At 42.5% G+C, this 25,783-nt stretch overlaps 1 protein-coding gene across 4 annotated transcripts in view; it reads right to left on the reverse strand.

Moving 5' to 3' along the window:
- The window catches only part of ITPR2 (inositol 1,4,5-trisphosphate receptor type 2), a 272,920-nt gene that overhangs the window by 223,806 nt on the left and 23,331 nt on the right, over positions 1 to 25,783 (reverse strand). For 3 of the 4 annotated variants that reach the window (XM_082011567.1, XM_082011566.1, XM_082011565.1), the window contains exons 2-5: positions 14,904 to 14,974; positions 5,323 to 5,438; positions 4,046 to 4,132; positions 3,200 to 3,358 (exon numbers count right to left, since the gene is read on the reverse strand). In XM_082011567.1, the coding sequence (XP_081867693.1) occupies positions 3,200 to 3,358; positions 4,046 to 4,132; positions 5,323 to 5,438; positions 14,904 to 14,974 (433 nt within the window). Of the gene's footprint in view, positions 1 to 3,199; positions 3,359 to 4,045; positions 4,133 to 4,774; positions 4,880 to 5,322; positions 5,439 to 14,903; positions 14,975 to 25,783 lie in introns of all 4 variants that reach the window. The other variant, XM_082011564.1, reaches the window with a different exon arrangement.

Below are 25,783 nucleotides of genomic sequence, written 5' to 3' on the forward strand. Positions count from 1 at the left end.
TGAGAATTCAGCTTTTGAATTCAAGATAAACCTACACGGTCCTTCAGTCTTGGATGTAGTGGAGCTCTTCCCACTTGTCCACAAGTCCTACTTGTCCATGTCTTGATGGATAGGGTACATTGACAGTGGGAAGAGACACAAAGCTGACTGTGTTCTGTCTTCTGGGTGGGGAACCAGCTCTGGCATCATTTAGAGCGATTCTGTCATTCATATAAACTCAGTAAGCCCACCTGACAGCTACGTCTACACCACAATCAAGAAGTAGGAGCAAAAACTCTATTAGAGTTGTAGTATATCACTACAGACTGGCAGTTACAAAAGGTTTTATTAGCCATGAAGATGCAGTAGCAGCGATCTCAGTTTGGACTAACTATCCAAGCAGGTTACCAGGCACACCAAAGGCTCTGCTACTCCATCTCCATACTCCATCTCCATTGCTTTTATGTTATAACCACATCTGCCAGTGGCACTGCTGACACACTTCAAAGATCAGGAGGATTAACAGAACTTTCCCACAGGTGGCTGGCCATTCCCCAAGTCTGAGACCACCACCCTGGGCATACTGCAACATCAGGCTTTCAAACCACTGAAAATGCAATCCACGCAGAGTTAATCCTCCTATCATTTTGCTATTCAGTCGAACTGGAACCTAGCCTTGATCCGTCACATCTACCATTGAAGGAGAGCTGCTATATGCTTAATAAAAGTCTGCATAAAATATTGCAGTTATGCCAATTACTATAAATTTTCAGCCATATTTTTTCATTACTTTCATTGACTTGCATAATTAATCAGTTGCTAATGAAGTTTCAGAAAAATAAATTTTAAAATATTTCACAAGGCTAAACAACAGTGGTAACTCACAAAAAAAGTCACACACATGACTTCCTACACCACAGATTCCCCCAGACTAAGCCACCTTCTTTTCTTTTAGGATATATGGCATATTTGGATCTACCTTGCCTGGGTTATCTGACACAGTGGCAGCCATTCAAGTAGTAATTCAATACTCACTTCTACGGTTCTAAAGACTTTCTAAAATGCATTTTCTTAGGGAATTCCCTCATTATAACACAGAAACTGAAAATAAAAAACCCCAAAGTTTCTGAACAGAATAAGAGCCTGATATACCAAGCTAAATCCATGCAATGAGAGGTCAGAAGAAAAAAAGTATACATAAAAATATAAGTCCTTTAAAAGCTACCCCAGTGAGGGGGTAAAGTGGCCCCAGCTCATGTGGTCTGAGGGGTTTTGCGGATGAGTCCCCCAGAAACTAGCCTGGTAAAGGGCACGTGTCTGGGAGGAACTGCGAGGGAAGCAGTGGCTACGAGGTCGGAGCTTCTCTCGGTCTGTGAGAGGCAAACGAAGGATTCCCCCCATCGCTGGCTACCCCTGTCCTCCCTTACAACAGCTGCCTCGTTTCTGTAACCGTTGAAGGGGTGGAAATGTGCCAGAGCAGTTACGAGAAAGCTGCCGAAGGACTAATGTTTAGCACTGGAAGTTTGCAAAGAAAATTACCAGATCTGTTTGGGCCTGGCAGAAAGGAGGAAAAACTCAGGTCTCAAGACTCCCCTCCGTAAAACATAATGGTGAGCTCCCAGCCCTGAAAGGCAACACCTGGTGACAAAAAAAAATGAGCAGCAAGCAAGTTCCAAGGGAGACCATTAAGTTAGGTGCCAATAAGACAGTTTCCCACACGGCCCTTGTAGCTCACAGCCTGTCAAGTCCAGCCCCACAGGGAGCAAACCAGCAGAGATGTCTGCAGAGTGGGATGCTACAGCGATGGCTGCCATGATCTGCGAACTTCTCAGACCAGCAAAAACCGCTTCCAAACTCTTATGTGCCCACAATAGTGTAAAATTGAATTAAAAATGCTCTAGTACTGAGGATGACTTCGTCTTAAGACCATTCTGCCGCTCTCAGCTGTAAGGGCTCACGATGGCTTTGCAGATCACGGTCTGGGAACCCTAGGTCCTCACTCTGGAGAGCACAGCATGCACTTACTTCCCAGGCACGAGAAATTAAGAATATGCTGAACTGATGTTATTCTAACAAATTAAGCCAAAACCTTAAAGCAACAAAGTCACCTTTTTTCTTTCCAAAGAGAGAAGGGAATATTAGGTTAATGTTTCATCCACAACACTTCGTTTCCCCAGCTGAAAAGCCACACAGAGGTTCCCCAGAGGGCTACTCATGTTTGCTGCTTTTCTCTGCAGCAGGCTTGGGGAAAAGGGGAGCTTTTCTCATACCCTTCTGATCATTGCATGGAGCAGGGAAGGACTATGACTTTAGGGACTTCCAACCAGGAGCGGGGAGTGCAGTTCTTCCCCTCCCCACAACAGATTGCCAAAAGGAGCTGCAGGCAACCACACTCATCCTGGATAGCATCCCACGAGCTGGGTAACCACAAAGTTAATGAGAGAAAATACACGAGAAAACAGGCATTCCTCCCTGTGATCCTGAGAGGGCTCTTTCACTGATTACTTCACAGGGGAGAGTGGCCAATCATTCCGAGCCAGGACTACAATATCAAATCACACAAGTTCATCATGTGGCTTTCCCGGAGGCAGATCTGAATTTTCCACAGCAGGCACTTAACCAAGCTACGGCTGACTGCATGAAGAACTGAGTTTTGATCTCATGGCATAACTCTCAGATCTGCAGCAAAGAGCTATCCCCTATATTCTTCCTCTCACCAATACACAAGACTCCTACTGAAACCTACCCAGAGAAGACACACCAGACTACGCCAACCCAGTTCCAATCACTGGGTGCCACTCTCATGTTGAGGAGGGATACAGATTTAAAGAGACCTGATGTATTTCCTAGAGACATTATCTGCTGACCACTTGAAAAAAAAATATTGCCCAGAATATTAAAAAAAAAAAACTTAAAAAAAGTGTTTACTCTAGTGTGAACTATGATTTATTATCAGCTTTGTAAATCTGCACACAAGTGGACTTAGCAAAAATGCCCCAACACAGGTCAGCAGAGGCTCAGATGAATGTGGCAAGATTTCAGATTCCAGACCGTATAATTGTTAACGCTTTCTAGTTACACATAAAAGCTAATAGTCCCCGTTTAAAATATTTTTTTTCTGAACTTAATCCGTGATGATTTATGCCAGTAGCAAAGAAATTATGTGTCTCCTGGAAGCCTTCTGCCTTCTCCCTCTGACACATTCAGTATTTCCACTTACATTGTCACCTTCACTCCTCAGTTTCCAGAATGGCTGGATGTAAAACCAGGACCCCTCATTCCCCGCAGCATCCAGAGACACCCGCATAGCATTCTTCTCTAGCAGAGCCGGCAACCTCTTATTGACTGTGAGGTACTTGTTGCTTTTTATGTGCAGTAGCTGTGAACAAATAATAGTTAAAAAAATCAGTACAGCTGTTGCTTTTTCTCCCTTCAGTCGAAAGAGGAGGCGCAGGCATTCACGCTGCAGTGATTTTTCATGACATACATGGAGACAAAATAAAACTAGAACAGAGTTATCAAAGTATACTGCAGTTCAGGAGAACAGATGCTGTATTTCAGATTGAGAGAAACATGTCAGCTATCAATTTTACAGCATATACTACATAGGTGGGGCAAGGGTCCATTAACAGTGTTACCTTCAGGAATTTCATCCATTACAGGAAAGCTGTACTGCATTCAAGAACATAACTTCTGTCTCATTTACGTGTCATGAAGTACAAATGACTTCAGTGATTTAAAAGGAGCTGCACAGCTCCTCTATAATACGATTTTGAAATAAATCTTAGAAGATACATATTTACGTTCAGATTCTAAACCGCAGCAGCAAAAACTACACATAAAATTTATATTATGACATATTATTTAAACATGAATATGCAGCACTTCTGGTAGGCTTTAAAAGAGACAGAAAAACACAATATTGTAAACTTCATCAAGTTCTGTTTACCTGACCCTTGACAATTCGGATTACAGTGGTTAGTTTCATTTTCACCGTAACCTCGAAATGAAACAACTGTTTCCTTCCCAGCTCTGAGATAAGGCAGATGGATTTCAATAGGTTTACCTGTATGACATTGCTATATTTTACAATTTCGCCCAACAGCTTTCTGTTCTCGCTTTCGTTCTGTTTTTGTTCAAGTTCTGCTGCATGCTGCAAGAGAATTAATATTTCTTTAAACCCTAAAAAATCAGTACCTGTATTCAGCTACTGGAACAGACAGTGTAAAAAGGAAATGGCATCGCATTTAAAATGCTTCCTCCAACCTGCAAGCATTACTGCACTGAAAATATTAGCACCTGAATCCTGCTGCAGCATCATTTTCTGAACTATAATTACACAGACTCAGTGTAATGATTCTATATTTTTATTACCCAGAATAGAAACTCAGTCACAATTTATGGATCACATCTGAGATGCATGCTACTTTAAAAATTTTCAAGCACAAGGAGTAATTCCAGGTCCTTTATTTCATCCTGAAAGGGGAAAAAGAAGGGCCTACGATTAGCTTCTCCCTGTCAGCATTCCTTTTACTTGTTGGGCTTTTAATTGCATACAAATACATTGACTTTATATATAACAAAATCAAACTGCTAGGTCACACCTTGCAAAATCAAGGATAAGCACAACAGTCTGGGTCAAACACAGCCAAACAGAACAAACTCTCAGCTGCCAGCCCCAACTGCTGCGTAGCTAGCTCTAGCCACACACCGCGTGCCTGCCTTGCTGTTTTTAACTGGAAGCACTGGCAGCCCCTCCACTGCACGTGACACTAGCAACCAGGTTTGATGTGACCTTGTTTTCACTTAGTCTTATGCAGTCAGGTGTAACATCAGGCCAGCTCTTTTTCAGAGACAGAGGAGTTGCTCCATCCACACTGTATCTGATGCAAAATAGAACCTGTCCAACGGTTCAGAGAAGAATCACCTAGACTGAAAGCAAAGACAACTGCAATTCTGAGGAATTTCCAGACTAAAGCGTTGAAAACATCTCTTTGTCCACCCCTCTGTCTAACTCCTGGAAAGGACTTCTAAAATAACAGCATGATTTAAACCAGGGCCTACTCCTGATTTTAACAACTCCATTTTTACTTCATAAAACTTCTGAAAGCAATATTTTGCTTATAGCAAAGGCACAACCCCCGGCCCAAAGTAAGATAAAAACCAGGGCAGGGGCAATAAAAGCCACTCAGAAGGGCTAAAGGAGAACACAAAAATTGCTCTAGTGGCATAATAATACCCATCACGGTTGTTCCCAAGGCACTTGTTATTATTCTTTCTCATTCTATTGTAATTCTACACCCTGCAGATTGAGATAAGATTACAAATACAGATGTCTCCTACTTGAAGTTTCTTCAGCAGTGCTGCTTCTGTATGGTTTCCTTGTTTGGCTTGCTTGGCTTTCCAGTACTGCTTCTGGGCTGAGTATCGGTTCATAGGACACACCTTGAAAAGGCAGTCTGTGGAAGAGTGAAAGAAATACACATAAGTAATGTTGAAAGACATTTCCTTCATTTGTAAGTACGCTTTGGTTGGTTTCCTTTTTTCGCAAATGCCTAGATACCAGTGTTTAAACATAGCCACCAAACAGCTTGATGGCAATGATACCATAAACAGGGTGGCAGAACACCTGAGTTGAACCTAAAGCCTTCCAGTGCCCCCGCATGTGCCCACTCCGTGCAACTTCTCTGCAACCTCTGTAAGAGTCCCAGGCTGTGAGCCTGCCATACGCAAAACTGCTTGCTGCTTTGCTAGAGCTCTTTGCTGCAGCACACCATTACGGATGCGCTGCTGGAAGGCGCCTGAAACCTTGAAAAAAGAGTCCCGCTTTCTGTGCGCCAGACACCCGGCTGCCCTGTTCCCTCTGGCACTGCTGAAATGAAGGGCTGCACAGGCATTCAGCTGCAAGCCACCAAGGAGGTTAACATGGTCTTCGGGTCTACATGCGCCTTCTCTAAGACTGATTTTAAAAAAAACTAGAGTTAAAACAACAAAGTGACACAAACTGACCACCACCGCCGCCCAACAGACCAGGCGAAAAACAGGTAAGGAGGGAGGGAAGGCCACCCGAAAGGAATCGCCCGAGCGGGGTGGCTGCGCAAACGACGACAAAGGAGGAGGTATACCCTGAGGAGACTGCAGCGCACCAGCCCTCATCGCCTCCCCATCGCCTCCCCACAGGGATCACGTGTAACGAGGGGGCTGGGGACTGGGAAGGGGGAGAGATGCATCCAGAGGGAAGCCAAGGGGTGCTTCCCCAAGCACCTGTTCAATTGTTCATCCTTATTGCCCAATACTGGAATCAGTAAGTAAAAGTTCATGTTAATTGGCAATAAACTAAATTTTGTGAAATTCCCTGACTCAGGACTTTTTGGGGGGTTTTTTGGGGCCAGTGACAGTCCTATAGACTGGAAACAGAGGCTCAGGATTCATCCATATCTGACTACTTTTAGAGTGATAAACGATACCTAGTCTTGCACAGATCCAACCATCAAATGCTCTAAAAGCTAGGCTTGAAAGACATTTTACTTGGCAAATGTTGGTAATGGTCCTTTCAGACTCCAAGTGAATCAACTGGCAAGAGGAAGGGATAGGAAAGTATTATTAGTGTTCAGAGTTTTGCTGTGAGACTAGTAAGAACATACAGGACTGCACATGTATTATGGCCTAAACTCTTTCCCAGCATGGGTTGCAATTTATAGATGTCAAAGGAAGGTCTGTCCCAAACTATTAGCCCCCCATATTTAACTGTCACAGATGGCCAACCACTCTCTGAGGACTAATCCACATCCAAAGGAGAACGACCTCTGAAGAATTCCCTCCCTCTCTCAGGAAGGTAGAGACAGGAGGGAAGCAACTATTCCTACCTGACTCCCAGCCACCCAACTGTGGCACAAGCTAGAGCCAGGTATCAGCAGCAATGTATGCTACACAGAAGAAGTTTTGCCCCAGGGCTGGATTAAGAATAAAAAGTTCCTCTTCCGATCCCACAAGCACATCTTGCAGGCACTGACACGCCAAGTTTGGCCAGAATCAGCAACATCACTTCTCTGCTGGTCATCAGGCAACTTTCCCATGGAGAAGAGACTCTGCAACACCACTGGAAAGCCACATTGCACAGACTATGGCATAGACAGCGCTCCTCACAAAAATACAGAAAAGAAAGACAAAAAGAGGAGAACAAACATGCTAGCTCCATGTGAGCAACACGAAGTATTTATTTACCACCACACTCAAGACACTTAATGGCATATACATCCCATAGCACAGAATAATTTGAAAACAGCCCTCTCTACCCTCAGCACTCCTGCTGCCTTCCCTGAAGAGAGTCCCTTTCCCACAGCACTGTACAGTCACCCTTACCTCTGTTATCAAACGTGCTGCAATATGAAATAGCAACCACAATATCAACACTAAGTACACATTCCAGTTACACACTGGATCAATGTGTAGGTGACTCTGTTGAATTTAACAACCTTGCATGTAATTTTTAAATACAGTGTAATCTCATCATTCTCTCATTACTGTCACAAAAAATGTCAGCAGGGAAAGCTATAGGGAACTATCCCGAAGTCGTGGTCTGGCTTAACCACCGAGTCAGGTCAGCAGAAGACAGCTTCTATTTTATGGTGCTGTCCTACTCACTATCTAATTCCTCGAGCAAGTTTAACATCTGTAGTCGCTAACTACCTAGCACATGTTCCAGCTCTCCAATCTGCAACAGCACATGGGACATCCTGTCTATCATACATGTGATGACAAAAGTTTCCTAACTGTCCCAACTTTATCCGTGGAAATTCAAATATCAGACTCACATCATCTACATAGAAGATGCTAGATACCAAGGCAGATCTTACTCTCATTTTCAATACTGTCAATCCAGTGGAATTACTCTCTCACACTGGGAGGAAGAGGAGGAGATTTAGCTCCTCTGAGATATATCTTCCGTATATCCTCCAACATACCCATCTCTTCACAGTCTGTGAGTAGTTATTGAAACCATGTTAGAGTAGGGACACCTCTTGTAACTCAAGGAAAGGGAAGGGAAATCTAGTGTGAAGACTGGCCTTGCCTTTCCTAAGTAAAAATGACCTCTCATTACTTAAAATAAAACAGCCAGCACCCTCAACTACAACCAGGCCCAGCTAAGCACAGCCATCTGACGTTAGTGCTGCCGAAACCACCAGAGTGAGACCCTGCCACACGTTCCTCCCAGCCCCTACGCCCCCAGAGCTAGCAGCTGGCGACACTGCTGGCTCTCAAGCCACAAACCAAGCTGCCATGCTCTCAGTTCTGCAAATACGCCATTTGGCCTCTCATATATTGGCCATCATTATACCAAGCTTTTCACTGCACTGCCTCCCCTGCATAGCAACTCATCTTCCTCTACTGCTCATAGCGGCAAAGCTTGTTCACACAAAAACGCCACCGGTGGTAGAACTTTCCTCGGCACAGACCCAAAGTCCTTACCGATTTGCTCCCTAATCACAAGCCCCGAGTTGCTGTTTCTAGGAGAAAGCGTTAGAAATCTTTATCAAGTCGCCTTGCAAAGGTGTTTGCTTTCATTTCAAAGGGGAACATTTACAATGAGAACTGTATCATACAACCTACAGTACACAACTCCCAGGTAACTATTACAATATCCTGGACAATAAGAAGGAAAAAAAAAAACAAACAAACCCAACCAATTACAAAATGCTGTGAACTGTTAAATCTACTGTATCTTGTAGGAGATTTTACTTTGAGTATCAGGATTTCAGCTCATAAGACAAGAAGTTCGCTATTATTTTCTGTAACAATCCATAATTAATGTGCCTTCTCAGAAGACTTCATGAAACATTTATTTCTCTGATGTAACAATACCTTCTTTTTATAGGACCGGTCTTCATTTCTCAGTTACTCCCCACACATCCTGCTACTTGAGTAAACACACCGCTTCCCACCCGCATGCAGAGCCTCGAAGCACAGTGCTACCACACTGCAGAGTGAATTTTTCCCAACGATAGTTCTCAAAGGTAGGAAATGTAGAGCAGGCACTAGATAACCTCAGCCACCACACAGCCCCATCGGTAGCCATGCTGCACAACACCGCTCTCCTGACTTCCAGTCTAGTGCTTTAGAAGATGGACTACCAAGAACTTTTTTAAAATCAGTATTATTTCAATTGTATTTTCCTTAATTTATAGACTAAAAAAATTCATATTCTTTGTTTCCAGACAAACTTTTCCCTATTTTTTTTTAAGATTTCAGATACATTAAAAATATGTCATGTCTTTATTTTTTTCTGGGGTTTTTCTACTTACTTTTATTGGAATAACAATAGGATACTATATAGATTCCAGCTTTGTGGTCCTAAACATTGGGGGGAGGGGGGGAAGCAGTGCCTACACTAAAGAAGCTATAGTTTAAATAAACAGGAAAAAAGAGAAACTGAGGCATAAGATTATAAAGCAGCTTTCCAGCACACACAGTAAATCAAAAGCTCAGCCCTCCTGGAGGTCAGTCTAGCAACCCACTCATGACCATCTCTTCTTAGAAGAAGGTCTTAGAAGAGACCATCTCTTCTAACTCCTCCAGACATTCTGCGATGGTCCTAGTTCCTAACTCATTACTTTACGGAGTTTTACATAAATGCTTTTCTTCCTGAGGACACAAATTAAGTAGGCACTATCAAAGGTAAACAGACAGCTTTAAAGCAAATAGCTTAAAAGTACCAGCCAGTTTCACTTACTAAACACTCATGTGTTCAAGTTCTGCAGTTTCATCAATTTTCTCATGCCCACAGATTCTTCCAGGCAAAATTTCAATTACTTGTGCACAAAGTGAAGATGGAGAAAATGAGAAACATCACCCACCCCAGCCCACAAACACATCTTTAAAGTAACAAAATTCCCTTCAAGTTTTCTTTACAAAATGGAGAAAAAGGGGACGCTCCCTGGTCACACTCCAGGTTCAATCTCCTACACTACACCTTGGCTTACCAGAAAGTAAGAAAATACAAAAAATTATCAGTGCTGAGACACATATCAATTACTTATTTTACGGAGCGGGGGAGGCAGAATTACATTTATTCATCGGAACAATCAAAAGATGGCAAAGCAACTCCCAGAGTGCGGGAGAGGAACCACGGAGGACGTGCTCGGCGCTGAGCTGACCATCTGCCTGAGCCTGCGAATGTGCACAAAATGCCAGTCTTCAAAAGGCGACAGCGGGTGGAAAAACCACACAGAGCACATCCTCTGAGCAAAAAGCAACTACAGTCAGGAAGTCTGAAAAGGAAAATAACTCGTATTATGCCTTTTAAATGTTTCTTGATATTGGATAAAAATGGCTTAGAACAATACTTGCCAGATGCTTTCGCTCTCTGCCCTCCCCCCTTTTTTTTTAAATGTTAGAAATTCAACTCTTGTCCATCATGGAAGACTTCTGTGATTTGCAGAACTAGAGGAATTATCACGTGGCTTTACTTAAACCAGCAGGCTGACAAATGGGTCAAGTGGAAGTGATAGGGCTATTAAATCACAGCGTGCACACATCTATGTGTTTTGAAAAAAATACAGAAAGGTAAAAAAGAGCTGAAGTGAGAATGGAAAGGGAGGAATGCGAGGGAGCAAGGAGAGGGGCAAGGAAGAGTCCTAAGAAGGACAACGGAAAAAGCAATCAGGAGTCTGAGAAGAAAATGAAAGTTATTATGAAACTGAGAGAAACAAGAAAACAGACGGACAAACCAAAATTATGTAAGAGAAGGCAAGTAAAAAGGAGAATGGCAGACAGCAGAGGAAGGGGTAGGAGGAAGAAAGAAGAGAGCACAGAGGAACATAATGGAAGGGAGAAAAGAGGAAAGAACAATGCCAGAAAAAGCTTGTAAGAGACTGAAAATTGAGAGAAAGGCAGGAGGACGATATCTAAGAACTCAAACATCACTTTCATTACAGATGCCTCAAGAAAAAGAGGTATAAAATGTAGGTAAGTTTAAATCAGTTTAAGAACCTAGGTAATTCTACATTTGAAATAGGAGAGAGACTTGTGCTCCTTTTTCAGAGTTGCTAAATTTGACCAACAAGCAGGTCTTATCTGTGCCATTTTACACCTTGGAGGCCGAAAGTGTTTCCCACTGGAGATAACAGCATTAAGCTGAAGTGTGTTTAAGGTCACAGTCTAAGGGAAATTGAAGTTCTGTAGCTCATGATATGACTTTTCTTCAGAGGTACGGGACTTACGGCACACACTGCTCTTCCTAATCTCTGTGAACCTGGCCCTGCAGCTGGGTAACCATTGCAATCGCAACACGAAGCGCTTTAGCTCTCACTAGCTTCAGTTCGAATCAGGACAAGAAGCACCTGGCTTGATCAGTCCCTTAAATTCAACTGCAAAACAGTACCCGTTTTTTGTTTGCTTGGTTGTTTTGTTTTTTTTTTTAACAGACTTCAGGAAACACGTGTGGGACCAAATTCTGCCCTCCTTTGCACTGATGCAAATCTGGACATGCACATTGATGAATACAGAGCCACTCCGGGTTCATTCCGGTGTGAGTGAAGGGGAAATCTGGACCACAGCTTCTGGGCATGGACACAAAACGAAAAGCAACCACAGCTTTCCTTAGCTTAACAATACTCTGTTTTGTGGGATGTTCTGAAACGTCTAGAATAGCTACCACCCACTCAAAAAAAGTAGGTAAATGCATAATAAAAACGAAACTGCTATTTTGAGACACCTCTTTAAGTAGGCTTTCAGCTCAGGCCGACAGCTCAGTACCTAAATTTGATCTCGGAGTGAACTCTGTAGGAGGGATACAAGTAGTTAGAAAACGCAGTCCCTTGGGTTTTTGGGGTTTTTTTTTTTCCTCTTGGGGAAAGGGTTGATAAAATATTACCAAAAAAGAGCAAGCCTAGTGCTCTGATGCTAGTTTTCAGAGTCAGTCCTTGGAATCTAAACATCTTGTTAGAAATGTGCCTTTCTCATACTTCTTTGACTCTTAGGCCATGCTCTAACCTCAAATCAACGCCAGTGCAGCCATCAGTGATAAAAACATTGTAAACCATACAGACAGCAGTTCCTATTACTAAAGAGGCCCTACTCTTCCTGCTGTTAGATTTTTTTTAGCTGCTTATGTCTAATCATTCAACTAATCATTCATGCCTAAGTCTTCTTTTTATGGCAAGAACCTACTTAAAGCAGGTTTTGTTTGTTTTACTAATTTTGGCATTTTACTTGAATGCTATTCCCCAGAAGATTCTTGGGGGGCAAGCGGGGAATATGGGGTTTGCTTACATTTCTTGGTTATAAGAACAACATTTAGCAACTCTTTTGCCTCAAGAGCCCTTGAGCAGAGATAAGAAATTTAACAAAGCATGGCAGAGATGTGCTTTTGGTTGCTCTGGTAATATAGACACCTCTGGGGTACAAGGCACTAAATCCCAATTAGACAGCAAGTTTCTTCTGTGTTCTCAGCAAAACCCCTACTAGTCCCACACTTAGAATTTGACTTGTAAGATGAAGGAGAAAAACAACCAAATGATGGCTTTACTTTTGCTCCAGCCATTCTCCTGAATGCCACTTGATTACACATACCTGAAGCAGCATGAAACTGCTCCTCGATGCAGCCCCTGGCAATATAGCCATGATGTTATAGCACGGTGGGTTGCATCAATTAAGGTGACAAAACTCCCTTTTTCACTAGTTTATCTTCTCCTACAGATGTTGCAGTTCATCCAAATTTGCATGCTACCACAATGCTAGCAATAGCTAAGCAAGGCACTTCAAAATTAAGTCAGATACAGGTGCACCCTAAACCAGAAGGAGATGAGGAGTGACAAGAAGAGAGGCTGCCGGAGCCAAAGGGAGCTAAGAGGCAGCAGTGAGGAGGAGGATGAAAGTAGCTAGTAACAAGTTTTGGGACAGAGAGGGAGAGGGAGAAGAGGGGAGCCCCAAGAAGTGGACTATCTGAGTTAGAGGAAGGAAAGGATAGATGCTGTGGGGGAAGAGGGAGCAGAGGCAACTAGCGATGGAGGGATGTGTCATGCAAGCAACAGAGGTTGCACCAGGGAACAGAGCCACAACTGTCTACAACTAACAGAAAACATTCCCCGGCAGAAGCTGGGATGTACGGTACTTGCGTTCCCCCAGCAGCAGAAAACAGCTGCACATCTTGGCTGTGTCTCATCCCCTTCTGACATGTTGACCTACTGTGTCTCATCCCCTTCTGACATCTGATCTACATACACATGTACTACTGCCACCACTGATGGCATGCCATTAGCGCTGAGAGTTCAATAACCGTGCACCCCGGATCAAAGTGCCCAGACCTTCTTGATGCTGTTGAAATCACTTTTTTTCTTTTTTTCTTTTTGTAAACTCAACACAGAACACTATCAACTTTCTCCTTCTTTGCCTTTTCAACTTAGGAAAGAATATCACAGAACTGTGATAAAAGAACTCTACTGTACTGAAGTTATACAATCAAGCCCTCGAACGTTTAGGCAATAAAACAAATAAGGTTGCTTTTTTAACCTCTGTTCAGCTCCTTGATTGTAGGCATTTGGATATATTCTGCGATTATACGATCACATGCAAATCTTTTTGCAATGACCCCTGTCTCATGTAGAAACCTGGATATGTTCTACTTTGGGAACACATCAGGGTGGTGAAGTGACAGAAGTATCCAAAGAATCTCAACCTGAAATTTTGTGCAACCTAGAAGCTGTGAATTAAACATATATTTGCAGGCAGTGAGAGGATGAAATCACAGTTAGGCAGCCTGAAAGCCACACTGGAGAACTACAAGCTACCCCCATCTCTGCCATAAAGTTATTCTGTGACACCACGCCTGAAATTTATTATTATTAGCTTGTAAGTATACAGCCTCACTTTCTCAATTTCCAAGATCTGCCGATGTGCTGAATGCTCACAGCTGGAACTGGACCCAACTGCTGATATTTCCTGACTATATAACGGGAAAAAAATCTTGAATACTTTAGGAAAGCAGGACTTCAGTCTCTCAGTGTTTTAAACACAACTTTTTTTTCAATAACAACATATACATACTACAGTATAATAAACACTGGGAAAAAAATAATAAAGTTAAGAATGTCAGTGCAACCCCTTCAGATAGATACAAGCAGCCATGAAATGTGTTTCTCTTGCTCCAAACCAGGCAAGCCCTAACTGTCTTTCTCTCGGGCTTAGATTCACACCCGTTACATTTAAGCCGAAAGAGGTCTGGATCAGGCTAGTAATGCTCTACTTTGGCACAGCTAGAGCCAATGTCTTAAATCAAGACTGAGAGATTTTATTTCTTTCCCTGCATATAAACACGCAGAACTTCTGATACCACAGGAGTACTTTTTAGCATTCAAGAAGTAAAAACTGCATGTTGTCAGTGCATTGTTGTTTTTTCCACTAAGCAAAACAGCAGACTTATCCAAATCTACAAGGAGATGTCTAAGAAAGTTGAGAAAAATCAGATAGGGTTTTAAGCAAAAGCAAAACAAAAAGCTGACAAAATATGTGGGGGTAGTCCTTAAAACATTGTCTTATCTTTTAAAAATATAAACAAACCAGCAGCTCAAGTAGTTTTGAACCTCACAAGCTTGTTTCCCATTTACAGTAAGAGCAGGGCTGGAGCAAGGAGTTGCTCACACAGTGGGGGATTAGTGTTCGGTGCACAAAACAGAGCAACCGACTCTTGGACTACAAGAAAATTAGTCCCTTTCCCCACATTTTCCACCTACCCCTCATGCCTTTGCTGATTTGGTATTTAGTTCTCAAAATCTGTCATTCGCATTCCAAGTTTGAAACTTCAGCAAGATGTTCACAAATCATGAAGGCACCTGGGAAGTTACGCGTCTGGTAAGGCAAAGTGCCCAAACACTTAGAACATGCATCAATCAGTCATTAAAAAAAAAAAATTATCCCCAGTTACTGACCTCTGAACTTCTTTGGAGGATTAGCAAGGTCACCTGCCTCTGGCTGAACCACACACCGGTCATCCACTAACCTAGAAAAACAAAAGTGATCACACTTATTAAAACACGCTTTTGACATCAATGTATATAAAAGCAGAGACGTACCTGTCACACCATAGATACAGAAGCTTACACATTTCTCCAATTTAATTCAAAAAATACCTTAGAAATTCTATCACTCGGTTCCTAAGCATAACTAAGAAAAGAAAAATCCCACATTTTCCTTCAAGAAAGAGGATTTCTTCTATTGCACTAAATTATGGCCTATGTTTCAGATCCCACTGCATTTAAATCCAGTTAAAGTCCCTTTTGTAATACCATGTACATTGATGTTACATGTAAGATTCTTGTTTTCTTTCTTTAGAGCCCATTAACCCTGAATCAGAGAGAGTTTGTTTTACTGCAGCTGTCAGATTTTCATAGCCATTACCCTCAGGCATAATTCAAAATTCATAAAAATCAACAGGGAGACTCTGAGTCACTTAAATGAGCCCTGGAAAAAGACCTGAAAGAAAAATGTTGGGAAGGCACACTTGGGTCTGATAGGAGAAAGGACATTTAAAGCACTGCGGGTTAGCTTGGTCCTACCCTTGCAAGCTGTCCCGTGCTTGCAGATTCCTGCATCCCCACTGAGGACTTTTAAGGGGATGCACAGTAAGCAGCCTTCACATGGGTATAAAAGTATATGTGGATCTGCTTATACAATCAGGACATGGGGGGTGTTTCTCCAGTGACTTGCCGTTTCATAACACTGTTTTACCTAGAATTTGAACCTGGCATCCAATAAAGAACTTTGGATTTTAGTCTTTAAACATTCTGCTATTCTTCTTCACCATTTCCAACCTTTCTCCTCTGAGGAGGCATGTGGAATTAAGATTCATCTCCAATCAAAACTCACAGGACCACACTTTCCTTTGCTAAAATGAATAAGCATTTATTTAAAACACAACAGAAAAATCTAAATAACAAATCAATTATATTTTTCACAATCTTTTAGGCGTTAAATAAACAATAAAATTCAAAAATATAAATTGTTAATCTTATCACAGAACTTCCTAAACATAAATTCAGCTTCCTTTCAGGAAGCATCCTGTAAATAACCTGCCTGTTTCAAACAATTATTCAGGAAAATCATGTTTAAGGACACACTACTGCCCTGCCACTTCACAACAACAGTCTTAGCGGCATTTTCTGTGGGAAACTGCCAGAACAAGCACAATTTGCGTTCAGCCAAATTACACAATAGGTGCATTCAGTTTTCACTCAAGTTGGTGAAGGCTTTGCACCTAGTCACAAGCGCAGCGAGACCGATCCCCCAGCACGCCCATGAATTTTCTACCTCTAGCAAGCCGACTGCTGCGCTTGCAGTCCCCAGAAACAGCGGCAAAAACGATAAAGAATTTTGGGAATCAGCAGCTCGGGTGTCTCACAACGTACTTGGATGCAAATGTGAGGTGTCAGTGAGGAAGGAGAACAATGAGGAAGACGAACAGTTCCAGGAGCAGGCAGGGGACCTGCCGTGGCCTTACGGAGTTGAGTTTTTCAGAGTCTAGGTTAGGCCAGGCTCAAAAAGAACAAAGGCAGGTTTAGAACGTAGGACTTGGGGAAAAGTCAGTCCTGCAAGGTGCCCTCCATCCATGATCTAATGGGCCAAAGCTTCCTATAAACAGCCCTAAAACATGGAAGAAACAAGGCTGGAAAGGACTACCTGAACAGAAGCTTTGCCAAAGGATTTTAATGCCAAGAAGTACTCCTCCCTCCACGAAATCCCTCAAAGGCTTTCTGGATGAACCCATAAGGTTTGACCCTTAAGCACTGTCAGGATGGAGGACAGTATGTTGGAAGCTGAGCGTAATTCACAAGGAACATCTTGTGTTCCTTGGTGACAACTTGTGCACCCCGGTGACAATCGTAACTGTGGATGAAATGCAAAACTTTCATCATGGCACCACATTACCGCAACAAAAGTCATGTAGGAAACAAAAGTGTTGGTGCTGAGAAAAACAAACAAGATCCTGCACACTCTCTGAGCCCATTAGCTGCAGTGTTCAAACATGTTAGACTTCCAAGGCTTAGAAAATAGACATTAAACAATTAATATCAATAGCTTTGACTTAAGCATTCTCTAAGGACCACAAATGAGTTCTGCAGTCATTAGGAACCAAAGACATCAGACAAGGCAAAGGAGAAAGGAACTGCTGCTACTCCCATCCTATAGACACGAAATGACAGCACAGGAAGATTAATTGACACGCATCAGGACTGTGGCATAACAGATCAGAAGCAACATCTCCTGAGCCCTTGCTCAGTGCCTCAGCTTCTGACACCTTTGTTTCTTACAAAGTATCTTACAACACAGGACAAAAATCTGAATGAAGTATTGCTTTGACTATATAGCAGTCTTCCAACAATTTAATCCCCAAAATTTCTATGTAATGACGTTCATCCTGTATTCCAGCAGTTTGTCCTTCGAAGAGTTCAGTAGCTACTTGTTTACTGTGGCGGTGCTTGTTACGATACCATAGTGAGAGCCAAGTCGCACGTTGCGCGTGATGCGAGAGTTCAGCCTGCTCTGTAGACTGGAACAGAAGAGGCTCTTCAAACACAGACCACTTCCTCTGATACACAATTCAAAATATTCAAATCCCACTTTTTATACTGAGCCAAAAGGCAGCTGTTGGTTTATTACCGAAGCCTGCTAGGTGGGTGGGTTAAGCAACCAGTATTTCGTGACCTTTGGGACCTGCAAACAATCCATTTGAGGTGTGTGAAACGGAACAACAGGCTTGACTACAAGAGGTCTCGGGCACCTGCAGCTTCGGTCAGACCACGGCACAGCGTCTTGTAAGATCACTGGCTTGCTGGTTTGCCTGGGAGGCCAACGCGCACCAGACAAGATTTTTCTGATAAAGACAGAATTTACTACCTTATACCATCAAATTTGCTAGCTCTTTAAATATTAACCTAAATTATTATGCCAATATTCAAGCCACCGTATCAACAAAGAAGCTTCAGCAAACTTCTAAGTGTTTAATTCTTCAACTGGACTGCAGACAATACCGTCTTGTGCCCTCTGTTGTCATTCAGTACCTGGAGATACAACGTCACCACATTTCAGTTTTTCGTAGGCTGGCGGCATATAAACGACAAAGGAGTTCCCTGCACGTGTATGATATGATTTTTATTTGTGCAAGTTCTTCCCTGAACACAATAAATATCTGGTTTATGCGCAAAGCCTCCAAGTAATTGTTGCACTGCTGCAGTAATTAAGTTGGACAGCAGTTCACTGCTGCCTAAGATAAATCATCAGAAAAGTCCAAATAATAATTACAGCCCTGGACTTCACGCACATTCCTTCGTATGCAGTAATTGCAGAAGCAGGGTCTGAGAGTAACAGCGTTCAAGGGATTGCTTGGCTTAGATGCCCAGCCATTCTCCCACCAAAGCCAGTGAAAGTTTTTCCACTGGCTGCGAGGGAAGGAAGGGCAGTTCCCCCCCGCGCCGCGCACGCAGCCAGCCTCGGACTAGCAGGTATTTAAGCCATTAAGACCTCAGGCCACGGTGTGCGAAGCCACGTTAAATGAGAATTGAAGCTATCTAAAGCAATGCCTTGGAGTTAAGGTGTGCTTCTCACGCAGCAGAGGTGGGGGGAAAAAGAAAAGGCAGCTTTCAGCTTTCTGTTAGCATTAGCCAGGATAGCGCAACATATCACATGAAGTGGTCAAAGCAGGAACCTGTACAGACCCCTTCACCTATCTTCTCCTCCCCTCATCTTCCCCCCATCATTTGGTGGGTTTAAATCCGTCCTTTCTCACCACGTGCAAAGCGAAACATATGTATAATCGTTCAAGTTGGTAGCATTTTACAGCAATGAATCCCATGCATAAGGAGGCACCTGCGTAAACATATTTACAAGCAGTTTCAAATATAGCGCCTCGCATTTTTGTTGTTTCAGCAACAAAAGGACAGGATCGACTTATCCCAATACTATTCGTCATTTGTATTCAGAACTTGCCTAATATAAACAACTTCAAACTTCCCATACAGCTTCTAACATCGCTCGGCTCCCTGGGCACAAGCAGGGAAACGATCACTTGCGGTACTTTCCGCCAAATCGAAATTTCTACCAGGTAGAGCAGCAGCCTTTGCAGGGGCTTTCACTGAAAGAAACAAAACACAACGAGTCTGTGAAGAGCCAGTGAGGACTCACTGTGCGTTTGGGGAAACGGGAGGAAGGACGCACCAACGGGAGGAGCAGGACTAAGCGGTATCAGTATAACTGATTAGGCAGGTATGTTGGCAGAAAAGACTCATGGTACCTGGGTTTACAAGTATGAATCATATATGCTGGATGAGTCTTCATGTCCTACAAGCTCCACTGATTATCTAACACGGGATAAAAGTAAATACACCAAAGGTTTCTAGGAACTTGCAGATGTAGTGCAAGGGTCAAAGAATAGTTGCATAGCCGTAACCCTAGAAAAAAATGTTCACAATGAGGAGTTATTTTAAACTCACTACTGAGATACAGTTGCATTCCGGAGGAAAAAAAAACAGTGTAAGAAAAAAAAATAAAAAAGGAATGATGACAGATTTCACAGATTTTAGGGCTCTTTCATAACGTAAGACGCTTTTTAGATTGTCCCAAAAAGCAGGCGCATAATATTAGTTTATTTTAGTTTTGTGCCTTCAATTTAAAAAAAAACATACTGAAATCAATTTGTCGCTTGCTACCACCAGAGACTTCCACTTTTCATAGCCAGTATTATTAAGCAAAACAATACCTAAACACACAAGACAAAACACACAAGCGCATAGACTCTCTCATACCTGTAACTGCCCATACACGTGTGTGCATGCATAACTTGTTAAAAAATACAAGACCCAGCTACTGACGTCTAACTATTATAATATATGGGGATGAGCAGAACTCAGTTTGGTACTCTTACACATATGTAGAGTATTTTACTCCTCAAAAGGCTGCCTCAACTAAACTAGAGGCAATGTCTTCAATCTAAGATACTCTCTCAGTTGCTCAGCATTTATTCTCTTAGTGGTAAGAAAATCACTGATTTTCTGAGCAGCATAATAAGGCCTGACAGCTGGAGGAAGAGGGAGCAATGTTGACAACAGACATCCGGAAGAGGAGCTGAACGTTTTAATTGCCAGTGGAGCCAAGCAATACCTTCACTCAACATCAGTTCACAAATCATGCCGAGGTTACATCCCAAAGACACATAACCCCAACATCCCCTCGCCAACAAAAGACCAGCCCTCAAAGCCTCCCTTCCTTTACTCTTCAGACGTCCCTTCAGATACACAACCTCCCTATCAGAAACGCTCCCCCAAAGCACCTTCCACCCAACACACTTCTTCCCTTCCTAACTGCAGCTCTCACCCACAAAAAGCCTCTCCCGTGCTCCACACACCCCAGGGCGCAGTAACCGCTCGGGAAGAGAGGTGCTAATCACATCACTAAGAAGCCAACCAATAACGCACAATAGGTGATTAAAATTTTGCTGCCCTGGAAATCAAGCATCAAATACCAAAGTGCCAAAACAATCAGGTCCACCCAGTTCTTCTCCAAGTCCACCCACTTTTCATTTCTTTGAGCCTCTTATCAGGCATCTAGGTCAGCCCACTTCTTGCTTGCTTCAAGCAGTCTCCTGCCAGAAATCTAGTCATCATACCTCACCCTTCCCAAAATGTGAGTTCATACTCCGTTTTGACTACCGGTCCTGATTCACATGATTTACAGCGCTATGATTTAGCTCCACTGTATGAAATTTGTCCTTTTTCCTGTCTCCTTCCTTTCCAACGCCAAATTTTTCATCATCACCTTTCCACGTCTGCAATCTTTCAGGATCTCCTACGTTAACCCCAGCTTGCACTGAAATATAAAAAGGATCTTCCTTGCACTTATAGCAGGGCTATTAAGCCTCTGTACCATTTAGGAAGATTCCACATTAAAAATCCCGTCTGATAAACGGGAGGATCGTGGTACACAACTTTTAAACGAGAACTGCGCTACATGCCCACGAGGTGCAGCAGCAGAGGGAGACTAGAAAGTCTGACTCCTGCCTGCCTCAAACTTCAGCAATTTTATCCTTTCCTTTCTGAACAAACTTTAATTGCTACAAACACAAAGCTTAACACAGGTTGAAAGAAGCTATTAAATGAATACTCCTACTCTGGAAAAACAAACTTCTATGCATCTAAAATATTCCAAACTTCTCAAAGGGTCCTAAACAGCAGCCAAATTTCACCACGAGCCATCCTCAGCGTAAAACAAGAATGTGGGTGCATGTTATCTCAGCGGCACAGATCAGGAACACTCAGCCATTCTCACCATGCTGAAAAATGCTTGTGCAGGTCACTTTGAATTGTATTATCAAACGCCATGAAGACGGAAGGGCAAGAAAGCAAGATACCAAGCAAATACCCTGAAACAAAACAGCAGCATGCAAGTAGGCAGCTCCACATTTGCACTAACAATTGCACTAATAATCAGCCCTAACATTTTTTTCTTTATCTGATAGTGCATTCATGTATTCTTGTAACCGTACCCGCAGGCTTGCGGGGGGGGGGGGGGGGGGGGGTGGAAAAAAGCAAAAGTTTTGCCTATTCAATTAAGTAATCCAGCTATAAATCCTGAATGTCACTTTGTTATTCTTTTGTATTGCATTGTATCCAGTCATGCTTTTAGCTTCTAAAAGCTTCAGAAACCTGTTCAGTAGAATTTGTTTATCCCTTTTTGTAGTTACACTTACATTTAAAACATTGTGCAAATTTAAAAAAAAAAAGTAAGAATAGAGTGAAAATTAATTATTACAATAGAATAAAGTGTTATTTGGCGATTACGGTGGAGGGGAGAAAACATGATTCTTAGATTTTAGTCTCTGTTTTGCAATTTTCTTGGCCTGCGTAATAGGCAAGTCATTTATGCACAAGGAAAACAGCACTGAGCTTAGCTTGGGTGTACTAATTTTTGCCAAGCAACTAAACATTCGCACAGTACTTAAGGTACGTTGTATTGATGTGAGGATCTTGAAATCACTTTTCAGCGGTGCCAAGCATACCTATCTTCTGCTGCCAAAAGGGGACTTGGGAACTGCCAGTGGGAGGAGGTGTGCCAGCCCACCCCACTCAGCTCATGCCCCAGTCACAGAAAGTCCTGCCACTCTTCTCCAAAATGCTGGTGCTCTGCTCCCAGGCTTGTTTTGGCTTCAGTCTGCCTCAGTACCTTTGAAAAACAAATTACGTTCCCATAAAACCAAGGAAATGTCTGATTTCTTCCTTTTTTTTTTTTTTTAAATATGAAAAGTAAAACTCTATCATACAGGGATGTTGTGATAGCCTAAAGGCATTCGACAGAAGAAAATCTTACACGGGAAAACATACTCTTTTGGATGAAATTTGTATTGAGACATTCTTTTAAAGCTAAAAAATGGAAAGGATAAAATGAGTATTAGGAAAGCTTTCCGAAAGCGAGCACTAGTGGCTTGCAGAACATAGACCCACTAACAATCTGCATCACTTGAGACACTGGACAATTTTTCCATTACTAACATTTTCTTTTTTGGGTGAAATCCTGGGGCTCACTTTGAACTTACTGGCAAAATTTCCACTGATGTCTCTCAGGCCAAGATTTCACCCCAATGACCCTACCTTCCCAGAAGTGTACTGAGGGGCCGAAGTGCTCTCTAAACAAGAAGCAGCGTCAGCACCAAGTGCACAGCTACATGGGAGACGCTTCAAACGGAGGGAGCCTACCACCACCACCACCAGCAAGCTCATCACTGCCAAACCAATCTCGCCTGGAGATGGGGTGGAACGTGGTGTTCTGGTGGCCTCAGTTCAGCCACGTAAGCATGAGGTATCTAGCTCAAATGTGTCATCTGAGCTCCTTTTTCAGTCAAGATGAAGAGACAGGCACCTCCAGAGGGCAATAACAGCCTACCCTAGAGCAGATGTGTAAAATAGGAGGATGAAACACACTCTGGACATGGCCTTCTTCTCTCCTTTGTCTATTTGCTACTTGCGTAACTTTGAGATGACTACGTTTTGGAAAAACATGGGAAGTGAGAGCCCCAACCATCTTGGGATGGAACTACTAATGTTCTGCAAGGCTTTCCTAGTTCAACCTGAAAGCCGGGCAATTTTTCTTGTGCCTGGCTGAGACACAGATGAGAAACCCAGGTGGACCTGGCTGACATATTCCTTCTGCTGCCATCCACCTTCCTTCTGTGCACCCCTCAGCAACACAAGACTGACAGTCCCGCACCCTCGGAGACGCACACTCACTGCCAGGTTTCCAAGCACCACAGAAAAACGTTATGTTAGTGTGGCCGCACATAGGTACAAAGAATACTCAACTCGTGAAGTCTGCAAAGGCTTTGTTTGTAAGATGGCCAGTGTGACCCACAGTGTACATTCAAAGGTGAGGATTTTTATGCTGATGCAGTTTGACTCAGAAGATTCCAGCCACTGAGGTGTGGTGGAACAAAAGCGAAAAAACCTTCCTTCAGTTTCAGTTAAGCTCACTTAACCATTGCTCACGAGGACAGCTGTGAAGGACCATTTTAGCTGATGGTACACAAAATGAAGAAGGTCAAGAAAGCTGTATTAATTATTAGAATTTTGTTAAACTGGAAATTTGATCATTTCAAGACAAAACTTTAATTGTAGAAGTTAATATATGCATTAAAATATTTTAGTTCTTTGAGTGTATTACCATGCATTAAAATCCAAAAATGTCATTGTCTGCTCATCAGCTGTTCAACAGTCTATTTGAAGTATTATCCCACATTCAGTATTCAACTGAGGCTTCATGTTCATGGCGGAGGTCACATGCTACAGACATCCATGATAATCTCCAAATATTCCCTTTATTTATTTTATAAGCATCTGAGGCGTCCTTCATCAAAGTTTTTAAGTACAATCTAACTTCTGCAGCTCTTCTATGTAATCCTTACTCCAACTAGCTACGTATTGCAAATACTGTAACAAGTCTAGGATTTGGCCCAATACAAACACGATGCTTACTGAGAAGTAAATCGGAAAAATCAAGATTAAACACGTATCTTTAACTCCGCTTGCTTACACCTTACAGCTACCTGTAACAGGTCTGCCACTCAGCTCTCCCAGTGTAAAAAAGCATGGATGACATAGAATTACTAGGTATATTGACACAACAATACATTAGAAACACTGATGCTGTGACCACTGTTAACTAAAAATAGGATTTCCAGGACTATGCAAGCCTGCATCTTTACATGCATTTTAGATATGTAGTTCACTAATCAGTCCCTGTCAGACTGCATAACTTAAATTTCTATGGTTCACAGTGATTTCAGAAAAGAGGTCCTATTAATAACATCACTGGTCTCAAAATCAAGTTAGATTTTGAGAAATCACGCAGAACTCATGGCAGGGCTACCTATTCAGCCAAGGACAGCAAAGCCAAGCAAGCAGTAGAGAGAAAATAACCACAACCAAAAGAAATTCTACATTCAGTTTGCACCAAAAGAATTTGTGCTTTTTGCTCAGCTTTGTCTATAGCTACGTTGCACGTATTTGTGAGCACCCACTGAAAGGAGTCGGAAAGGCTGAATCTGCCACTGTTGACACCATTTAATGAAAACAGAGAGAAAGGTTTACCCAGACAAGTACTGTTGAGAAATGCCAGTATCTGTCCAGTGATGAAAAAGTGACTTCATCACCAAAAATGGTAATGAAGGCGTTCACACATACAGACCAAAACAGCAACGCTTATTGTATAAAGGACACGTAAGAAAAGGAGAGAATTAGGAAACTTATATTTGGCTGAAATAGCATAATGTAAAAATACTGTTAAGTAGACAAACCTGCCTCAAATGCTACTATAAAGTCTCTAACCACCTCAGCAATTTCTGGGGCAGTAACATATACATAGACAAACACATACACACACAAATATATAGATACACAAATACATACGCACAGATTATCAATCCTGCAAACATGACTTGGAATCTAGATCCCGGAAATCAAACCAAGTTCTTTCTCCGTATCGTAACATAAACAGTAATAATCCAGAGACCAACTCATGTCACACTACATAAAAATGTGAGTGGAAAACATGTCTTAATCAAAATGCTGATATTTTACACATTTTGCAGTGTTTATTTCACAGAGCAATGGCAAATCTTATGTGCCTAACTTCTTGCCAAAGTTATAAGAAATTCCCCTTTTTTAGATAACACAGGTACCAAAATACACTATATTACACACTTCATTATGTCAGGATACCAAATGAGGAAAGGACTTGCCTCATTTCAGAGGGCTTCAAACGGTGACAAGTCCCGAGCTAGCGCAAACATGTGTAATTCCACTGAAGTTAGTCAAACAGCACTTTTCTACAGCAACTCAGCATCTGACCCAGAGCTTTTTATACTCCTCCTTTAGCGTACCTTCCTTTATTTGCCCCAGAGGCTGTCTTCAAGGCCGACCAGCACTGTTGTGCCACCACAATCACGCAACACAACTTGGGCCCCCAACTGGGGTGTAAAGTTCCCAACTTTACACCAGGAACATGAACCTTCCCCAACCATCGTCTTGCCAAGGCAGCGCTCTGGAAGTACGGCGTTGCCTGGTTTTGCTTTCAGATAAAAGGAGGCAGCTTTCGGTTTAGAACTGTAACCACCACTAAGCTTGTAACCAAGGTGTAATTCAGCTCCCAAAATTCTGCTGCTGGTTTCAGCGTTTACTTCTGCCTCCGGGGACAATGACTTGGTTTGCAGGAATTCACTGAACGAGGTCTGCTCACCCTTTGATATGAGTCCAGCTCCCACGGATGCTAA

This window comes from Phaethon aethereus (genome assembly GCF_964289735.1).
Source record: "Phaethon aethereus genome assembly, chromosome: 1".
Lineage (NCBI taxonomy): Eukaryota > Metazoa > Chordata > Aves > Phaethontiformes > Phaethontidae > Phaethon > Phaethon aethereus.